Source organism: Gavia stellata, chromosome 8 (assembly GCF_030936135.1).
Source record: "Gavia stellata isolate bGavSte3 chromosome 8, bGavSte3.hap2, whole genome shotgun sequence".
In the NCBI taxonomy this organism is placed as follows: domain Eukaryota; kingdom Metazoa; phylum Chordata; class Aves; order Gaviiformes; family Gaviidae; genus Gavia; species Gavia stellata.
This window is the reverse complement of record NC_082601.1, coordinates 41,239,464-41,248,835: the sequence shown is the minus strand read 5'-3', so window position 1 is coordinate 41,248,835 and position 9,372 is coordinate 41,239,464. Positions and strand designations below refer to the sequence as shown.

Genomic DNA, 9,372 nt, shown 5'->3' with positions numbered 1-9,372 from the left:
GTTTTCCTCCAACATTTAATTCTGCACGACCATTGACCCTGGAGGATCAGAGCCTGGCCCCATACCTGTGCCCAGGACATCGGGATGGGGGGGTTGCTTTCTCTTGCAGGAAACTCTGGAGGAAGTTCATGTTAAAAAATTTTGCTCGATACCCACTGGTCCCTGTCCTTCATAGCCCTCGCCTCCTTCCCTCCGCAGCAGGCGAGTCAGGGAGGATCGCTCGCAGCCGGAGCGGGGACGTCAGACCGATGCTGGCAGTTTCCTATCGATGGCCACTCAGATGGGACCGTTTTAGGCCATTCCTGTGCATCTGAACTAAAACTACTTTAATTATGAGTGGTAGTGTGAATTCTCATGCAAGTAATACATATGTTTCGCTTTGGTAGTAGTAGAGACTGTTAACTGCCTAGAAATTGGTCCCGCAGTCATCCCAGAGCAGTCTTGTAAGTCCATAGTCTGGGCTTTCCAGCTGGAAACAAACTAGTTTTTTATTTTAAAATGAAATCCTTCCAGCCTGAACTTCAGAAGGGTGAGTGCAAACCACTGCTGTTGTAGGAACTCTCCCAGACACTGTGGCATTGCCGGCTGCATGTCTTGCCGGTCCCGGTGCTAGGATGGCATCAGCCGGTCCCGGTGCTAGGATGGCATCTCCTTGGCTGGCAAAAGGGAGCTCCACCAAGATCTGGGCAATGCTATGGGTTTGCACCCACCCTTCTGGTGTCAGGATTCAGCCTTCGCCTCAACCTCACCTCTTGCTGTACCCGCTTTCAGCTGTAACTCAAGTTCTTCCACGCAACCACTCAGACACTTGACCCCACGAAGAAGTCCTCGCAGTGAGCCTCAGCAGTGCAAACGAAGGCGTCATTCAGGCTGTAGTCACCCACGTTGTTATGTGCTGGTTTCCTGCCCCACCTGCCTGTGTAGAGATTATACATATGTACACTAAATCATGCAATAAAGCCAATTTTGTGTCCAGAACCTAGGACTCATTTTGCAGTGTCTTCTTTCAGCTCATTTGAGCGAAGTTTCCTTTCTCTCCCCATTCTCTCCTTTAACCAGCTGGTGCACCCCTGGCTTTAAAACTAGGCAGGTGAAAACAGAGAGAAGCCAAATCAGCAGCACCCGAAGCAGAACAGGGGGAGATGGTGACCAACGGGATGGCAATACCGCTGGTCACGGAGCCGCGGGTGGGATGAACATGGGACAGTGGTACCCAGGCAGGCTCGGGGATGCATGGTATGGGGATGAGGAGGGGCTGACCCTGAAACACACTCCTCCAACTTGTGTGGAAACCCAGGAGCAAATCTGGAAGCTAAAGCCACCTGAAACACAAGCCCATGACATCAAGGGGATGCTTTAAATCTGTGTTAAATAATAGCAACAACCCTGCTGAGCCCAGGGTCTGGGTCTCCTTGGCCGATGGGGTTTTTTTCTCCTCTCTTCATGCCTTTCCCTGCCTTTGATGCCTCTCCGCAGCCTTCACCCTCTGTCCCACGCTGCTGCCGTGAGCGTCCCCCAACACTGGCTGTGCTCGGGCATCAGAGCTGACCGCGGCATGAGATGGAGATCTGTCCCAGGGCAATGCCAGCCCTGCATGGGGGTGGCAGGCAGACCCCTTCCCCCTGCCCACACCTCACCAGTGACGATGTCTTCACCATCCTGCCAACACAGAGATGTCCCCATTTGGGGATGTCCCTCAAAGTCCCAGTAATTCCAGTTTTGCCTGAGGGTGGACGGGTGTTTGGACCCTGACCGGCTTCCCCGTGCTGGGGACGCAAGCTGGCTCCTCCAGCATCACATCTGGCAGAACAAACATCATCAGAAACCTTTACTTGGTGGCTTAACCCATTTAAAATGGGAGGTTTGAAGCCTCCGCGCCACCCGGACGAGCCCGCTCCTGCCAGCCTGCGCACCCCAGCAAGTTGCCTTCCCCTCTTCTCCGCATTTATTTTTCTGATTTCCTTAAAGCAGCTTTTTGCAGGGGGGGAGTTGAAGGTGAAGGGTGGTGGCACCCGGCATAACTCCTGCGGGGGAACCAGTTTGGAGCAGCAGGCACAGCATTAGGGTGGCATCACCCACTGATGCTCCAAAGTGGGTTTTGGGCGAGGGGTTCCCTGTGAGCACAGTGATGAAGCGGAAAACTTTGCCGGGTCGAGGACAGGGATTAATATATTCCCAAGCTCTCTGCCTCGGCCGGCGGGGAAATAAAATGCTGGTCCCTTCTGAGTCATGAAAATCCCTGTGCTGATTTGATGAGAGGGGATGGCGGGGAGGGGAGATGCCCCAGCTCGGTCCCCGCCGGGACTCGCCTCTGACATCAGCACGAAACTGGCCATAAAAACGGCGACTGGAGGGGACTCCGGCTCAGACGGCGGCCGCTCGGCTCAGCGGGACGGCAGCCAGGCACCTCGCCTTGCCTCTCCGCGGTAAGTGCAGCCCCGGTGGGGGGAAACGCCGCTTTTCTCTCCCTCTCGTGATGCTTTTGTTGCTGGATAATTTCCCGAGCGCTGCTTTGCCTGCGTGTGCGTGTCTTTGTGTCTGTCCAGCCGGCTGGGAGGTTTCCAAAAGGGGGTTGTAAAAAGTCGGCGGCTGCAGCAAACCTGAGCTCTCAGAGCCCAGACTGGCTCCTGCCTGGCACGCTGCAAACTTCTCCTTTGCAAAAGCCTCTGGAAATAAAGCTGCTGCCATGTGCCCAATGCATCCTGCTTAACCCAGCTCTCCTGCTTCTGCCCCTCGCCCAGCTCCCTCGTTGCGGGTGGCTGCAGAAATCAAGCCCATGGCTCAGCCCCACCTGCACGGTCCCGCGCATCGCCTCAGTGCCATAAAGCATGTTACAGGGTGCTCCTGGGTTATCGTTTTGGCAGACGGCTCCAGGGGTGGGTGCTGAGGGCAAGAGGTGGCCGCGGTCCATCCATCACCCAGCATCCGGCAGCAAAACCCATTTGTGCCTCCAGGCCCGTGTTTCGGCAGTGGCCCCTCTCCCCGTCCCCTGGGCTGTGGGGTCCTGCCACCGTGGGGGGTCCCGGCCAGAAAGGGCAATGCCAAGCCTGGCCTAAGGCGCAAGACAAGGACAAAAACCTATTTTAATTAATATGAGGTTTGTACAACTCATGTTTGCCGGGGAGATTTTCCCCAGAGGTACCCGCCCCAACAAAACCCCCGGGACTTGATCAAGCTGCCCCGTGCCCTTCGCATCGCAGCCGGCCCGGGGATGCTGCAACGGGGATGGCAGTCCCATGGCAGCAGCGGTACGGTCACCCCATCCTCTCCGTTGCAACCTTCCCCTGCTGATGGGGGCTCACCCTGCGAGGATTTAACCCAAACAGGGTGTCTCTGCAACGGCCAAATCCCTTCACTCCCGTAGCCGTGTTGAAGGCCACCATCTTCGTGGCACCAGCGGGAAGCGCCGGGGACCAGGAGGCTGTGGGGCCACCGCGTCCGGAGAGGTGCCGGGGATGAAGCTGGGGGCCGCCTGCCTCCTGTGCCTGCTGCTTGCCTGTCTCACCCTGCCCGTCGCCCACGGCCGCATCCGCGAGCGCTCCATGGAAATCAGGAGTAAGGAGAACAGGAGTAAGGGACTCCCCCCAGCCAACCCCCCCCCCAGCCTCCAGTCCCCTCTTCATCCCCAGACTCAGCTGCATTTTGGGGTAGCGGAGAGGAGGGGTGTCATTACGCAGAAGCAAAGGTTTGCTTTGAAACAGCCTTTGCAACAGCTTTTATCCCCCCCCCCAGCCCCTTCTCCCACTCCCCCAGGGTCCATCATGCCCCCGACCCATGGGTGCAATGCCCTGTCCCCTCTCTGTGTCCCCCCCCCATCAACCCCTGATGATTCCTCGGCTTTTGCCTTGCAGACCCGGACATCGACCCCTCCTGGTACACGGGGCGCGGGATCAGGCCAGTGGGGAGGTTCGGGCGGCGGCAAGCCCTGGGTGAGGGCACTCATCTGGGGGGGGCCGGCCGGCGGCAAGCCTGTGGCCCCCCCCACCCGCACCCCCAGCCCCCCCGGGAGGAGCGGAGCCCCTGAGCTGAAGCTGACAATAAAAGCCCTTCGCCTCTCATCCCCGTGTCCCAGCCTCTCTGCTCCGAAATGCAACGTGGGGGGGTTGTGGGGTGGGCACGGGGCAGGGGGGGTGCAACTCCAAAAATTGCTGGTCTCGCTGCAGTCTTGCAGCCTGCCCCGGGGGTGCGTGCAGCGCAGAAGCGCTTCCCTCTCTGCACGACACAGTGTGTTTATTCCCCCGCACCCCAAAAAATACTCTAAACCCCGGAGGCCTCCCTTTCCCAGGTGCATCCCCTGGGGTCCCCGCAGCATGCTGGCACCCATAGGCGCCCCCGACACCTTTATTCCCATGGCATCGGGGTCAGAAACAGCCACCCCATTCCCACGGCCTGGGTCAGAAACGCTTGGGGAGCACACGGGGCCCTGTCCATCGCACTGCGTGTCCCCAAATATGCCCTCACAAGCTGTGTCCCCAAGCCAGAGCATTTTACCCCCTCTCCAGTTTGGGGGCAAGAGGGGCCACAGAGAAGAGTGACCCTCAGCATCCCTGTCTGCGGCTCCCGGCCCAGCGTTGAGGGTCTAGGGCTGTTTGGGCAGGGAAGGGTTAATCTTGGGAGGGAGGGGGCAGATGGGGGGGGCAATTAGCACCCGATGTCTCCCAGCTGCCCTAACATAGGAGATTTAGGCAAGAGAAGGCAGCAAATCTGCCTTCTTGCTGAGAAGGAGCCCCTGTCCTGCTCCAGGGTGGTTCAACCCTGGGGAAGAACTACAGGTGGGTGTCCCTGCTGATGTGGGGTGCTGGGGGGGGTCCTCAGGGGGGACCTGGCCTGGCAAACCTGGGCAAAGGGTGCTGTGGTCCCCTCCTCTCCATGGGGAACATCTTCAAGGGTGTCTGCTGCCCTGTGGCCGAGCTCAGCCCAGCAAAGCCTTGCCCCACGGGCTGGCGCTGCCCTCAGGGCATACCCCAAAAACTCAGTGGTCACGTTGCCCTGCAGACAGGGTGAGCAGTGCTGCTCTTTGCCCATGGCTGTGCCAGCGTTGCTGCAGCTCTCCCAGAAAAGGCAATGTATTCCCTGATCCTGACAACCTCCGGCTTTGCCTGGCACCAGCATGTTTTTGGAGAGAGCCCAGGTGCTTTTTTTTTTTTTTTTTCCCCTCCTCTTCCAGCCAAGGCGCGGTCCCACAGCGTAATTTTTAATGCACAAAGGGGAGGCCCTGCAAGGCATGGGCTACTGTGATGCCTGGCTTTTGCTTTGGCCCTGCCCTGCCCCCAGACCTGGCTCTTATGTCAGCAATAAATTGGTGATTTCTCCTGAAGATGGGCTGTGACCCCTATAATGGGTCAGGCGGGGGCCGGCAAGGTGAGGAGAGCACTGGCTCCAGTCCCTGCCACCTCCAGGCTTCCTGTGGTCCCCACCTGCCAGCTGATACCCAGGTCAGGAACGAAAAAATAACAACTTTAGGGTGATATTCTCTTTATTTGCAGCCTGGGTGTAAAGCCACCAGGATGCACCTGCTCTGCTCCAGAAAGTGAAACCCTCCCTTTTCAGATGGGAAGGGACAAGGAGGAGCTGACGTGCAGCTGGGGCAGGGGGATGCTACCAGTCAGGGCTGGCAGCAGCAGTGCTGGCAGGTCGCATTCCTCTCTGGAAGTGGAAAGTGCTTTACCTCTTGGATGAAGACAGTGCTAGAGGGTTGAAGAGGCCCCGTGCCCCCAGGATGGGCTCTGACCTCGCTCTGAGGGGCAGGGTGGTCGGGCTGAGCTACCCCTGCGCTTCTGCGTCCCCCCTGCTTTGTCATTGCTCCTCTTGGAGACCTCATCCAGCCACCGCTGAGGTCCAGAGCTGCCCATCCTCAGAGCCGGCAGCACCCCGTCCTCGCCCCGCTCTCCCCCAGGTCAACTGTTGACCTTCCACGTGGGGACAGGGCAGATGCCTTCTTTTGCTCCCGCTGCAGGAGCTCTTGGGCTAGGAAGAAACACAAGGTGAGAAAGGGCTCATTTCTCTTGCCGGTGGGGTGGGATGCAATGGCTGTCCCGTGCCATCCCAGGGGACCCACTGACGGCCACTGGTACCCTCCCACAGTAACTGTGGTAGATCTCTACCAAACAGCTACACTGGGGACGCTATTACACCTAGCTCAGGTACTAAAGCAAAAGAAAACTGTGGCTTGAGGTGAGAGCCTAAAATGCATCTCTGATGTTGGAGCATCCTGGGATGGATCTGTCCGTCCTTCTGCCCTAGGGGGTGTGACACGTCGCAGTGAAACCACAGACTGCTGTGGCTGTGACCCTTGAAGCTGCCAGATGCGGCGCAGGCTGGACCGTCAGGGAGGCAGACCTTGGTGGCAAGCACGAGCAACGAAGGGGGTCAGCTTTGGGGGAGGGAAGGTGTTTGCAGCTCTGAAGCAGAGGTTTGGGGCCTGTGGTTCACCTGCCTCTGCTCTCACCTAGAGCCGTCGCACAACTCACCTATGGCCATAAAGATATCGTTTACTTGGTGGTTGGATTTTGCAGATGTCTCCATGAACAGGAGGTCTTTGGTCCTTGCAAACTCTTCCCCCTCCTAGGTGGAGATGAGCCAGGTTATTTCCCCAGCCCGCTCTGGGGCTGCCTGTTCCATCACGGTAGCTTTTCATGGCAGGTCAATAATTGTACGTGAACTTTGGAGGCATCTGAAAGCCTTTTAAATTCTTTGCTTTGCTAGGACATATCCCAGTGCTTGCTGGCAAGGGGGGGATGAGGGGGTCTGGGAGCTCACCACAGGCACTCACCTCTGTGGTGACTTCTCGCTCAGCAGCAAGGTCTGTCTTGTTGCCCACCAAAGCAATGACGATTTCATCAGGAAGGAATTCCTTCTCCAGGTCCCTCAGCCACAGCTTTGCTCTGTTGAGTGTTTCCTGGAGAGATGGAAACAAAAACACCCGGTGATCTGGTTTTGATTTAATCCCTTTGCCTCAGGCACAGCAAAGTTGGATGGATGGCACCAAACCAAAGGGGGTGGAAGAGATGTGGTGGGGAGGCTTTGATTGTCCCCTCTCTCAGGGAAACAGGTCACCAGCCCTCAGACACCTTTAGGGATAAATCAGCCTTGGATGGGATGCACAGCATGGCAGCAGAAATCACCCCTGGGGTGGTGGCATGGTCCTGCACGGGCAGGGACAGCCCCTGGCATGTCCCAGGTGGGATGTTCATCTTCTCAGGCGGTGCTCATGTACCACTTTCTGCACTACCAAGGACATACATGATCATCTAGACACCTCTGCCCTGCCAGTGCTGCTGCAGCATGGTATAGTTTCGGTATGGATGGGATCAGCATCCCCTGCCTTTACCTTGCTAGCGATGTCGTAAACGAGGAGAGCAGCGTGGGCGCCCCGGTAGTAGAGGTGGCAGACACTGTGGTACTTTTCCTGGCCTGCCGTGTCCCAGATCTCAAACTTGACGGTGGCTACCTCCAGGTTGAGCGTCTGTGTGAAGAAGGAGCCTGCAAGTAAGATGCAGGGTGCACGTTCACTTGCAGCAAGAGCAGAGAGCTCAGATCCACTGCTGTGAGGTCAAACCCATCCTGAGGGCCGGTAACAATGCTCTAATGCACAAAATTGGGAGGGGTTTCTCATAAGCACTGGCACCATTGATGGCATGGCGTGCTGCAAGGCAGGGCAGCCTGTGGCAGGCTGGGACCCCTTCCTGGCAGCAGATTTGGTGGATGCACACCAATTTTGATGTCAGACAGCTCTGAGCTTTGCAGAATAGTTCCCAGATAGAAAACCACCTCCACCTTGCTGGGGGGTCAGAGCTTTGAATAGGAATATCCACTGAAAAGGTATCCCACTGAAGGGAAGCCTCCATCCCAGATCCCAGGGAGCAGATGGCTGCTTGTGGACCAGCCAGAGCCAAGGCAGAAGGACAAGGGGATCATCTCTGCAGCGTGTTGCCTCTCGTCCACCAGTTAGCTCTTCGGGCTCCAGGTGGGACCGCAACCTCTGTGCCTGCTGTGCCTCCTTAGGGCAAAACCCAGGTATATCATGTAAAATGAACATCTATAATGTCTAGGTGCTGTAGGAAGCTGTGCTGATTCAAATGTAGAGAGGAGGCAGCTTGATCCCAGCTGGTATGTTGGCCCAAGGGAGGTTATAGAGGAAACAGGGCTTTTGCACCTTTCCAGATGGTTTTCATCAAAGCAAGAGCATGCATGTGGCCTGCCTTCAGGTGTGGGTTGTTCAGGACAGGATGCGCAGGGGCAGATGCTCTCCCCTTTGCCAGTGGGGCAGAGCATGGGGTTTGCAGCCTGGCTGTGGTGTGGGGAGGTCTGTGCTCTTGTCTCTCCAGGCAGGCCGGAGGAACGAGGCACTGCCGCGAGCCTACCATCAGGCAGTGCTGGGGGGGTCCTGCAATAGCTGGGCTCCTGGGCTGTCCTGCCCACCTGCACCCCAGCCAGAACCTCCTTGCTCCAGTGGGACATTGAGGCTGGGGCAGCACATGCACAGGAGAGACTCTCCTGGGGTGCCCAAATATGGGGGGGGGGGGGGGGGGGCAGCACAGGACCAAACATGCATAGGGCAGATGGGGCCACACAGTTTGGACCCCATGGTTCACTCATTTCACTGCTCAGCTGCCTCCAAAAAGCAGCGCTAAACCAAACCTGTGCAATTTGGATGTAGCTTTGCTTACAGCCTGGTGCTGAGGAAAATGAGATCTGAAGGTGACAGCGATGGGGGAGGTCTGGCTCTGGGGCAAGTCCGTACCACGTTCACAAGTGCGTCTGTGCTACTGCAGGATATACCAACCTGTTCTCCTGCATCCCACCCTGCTGCAAGGAAGGGCATCAGGCCTGGTCTCTTGTCCAGAGCCATCAAGCTATTGAAGCCACTCACTCACATCCCACGGTTGGCAGCGACTCCTTGAAGTCATTTTTCACGTATCGGTAGGCCAGGCTTGACTTTCCCACTGATGTGCTCCCCAGCAGAACCACCTTGTAGATGTAGGTGGGACGAATCCCCTCCAGGGAGGTGCCTGGCATTGCCTTCTCTTCCATGCCCTGCAAGGAAATCAACTCCGTTTAAAACACATCTGCAGTGATCCCAGGTCCATCAGCTGAGCCTCCTGCATCAACTCCTGACCGGTGGCAGCAGGGAAGGTGGGGTTTAACCTCAAAATAGGCTAGAACAAAGCCATTAATATCTTTAATCAAATTTAATACATCAAGCCATCTGCCACTGTCAGTTATGACCAGAGGGTGGACATCTTTAGGAAGAAACTTGATGCAAGAGGCCTTCTTGGATGTAGACAAGGAGATTGGATTGGGTGCACGTCCTTTAAAGAGAGAACATGCTGGAGAAAGTTAATGGCAGAGGGACATCACTTATGGGTGTGC

General features: G+C 56.9%; 1 protein-coding gene across 1 annotated transcript; it reads right to left on the bottom strand.

Annotated features, from left to right (window-relative positions):
• Positions 1 to 5,854: 5,854 nt before the first annotated feature.
• RAB17 (RAB17, member RAS oncogene family) lies at positions 5,855 to 9,048 on the bottom strand. The gene is made up of 5 exons (XM_059820577.1): positions 8,877 to 9,048; positions 7,331 to 7,482; positions 6,773 to 6,898; positions 6,471 to 6,564; positions 5,855 to 5,967 (listed from the first exon to the last, which is right to left on the bottom strand). Exons 1-5 carry the CDS (start codon positions 9,031 to 9,033, stop codon positions 5,855 to 5,857), a joined length of 642 nt encoding a protein of 213 aa, XP_059676560.1. The 5' UTR covers positions 9,034 to 9,048.
• Positions 9,049 to 9,372: the final 324 nt, after the last annotated feature.

Coding starts and splice junctions, on each gene's coding strand:
- RAB17 (XM_059820577.1), bottom strand. CDS start 9,033: ATGGAAGAGAAGGCAATGCCAGGCACCTCCCTGGAGGGGATTCGTCCC. Junction 6,899..7,330: donor TTTACGACATCGCTAGCAAG/GTAAAGGCAGGG, acceptor CCATCTCTCCAG/GAAACACTCAACAGAGCAAA. Junction 6,565..6,772: donor AGCGAGAAGTCACCACAGAG/GTGAGTGCCTGT, acceptor ATCTCCACCTAG/GAGGGGGAAGAGTTTGCAAG.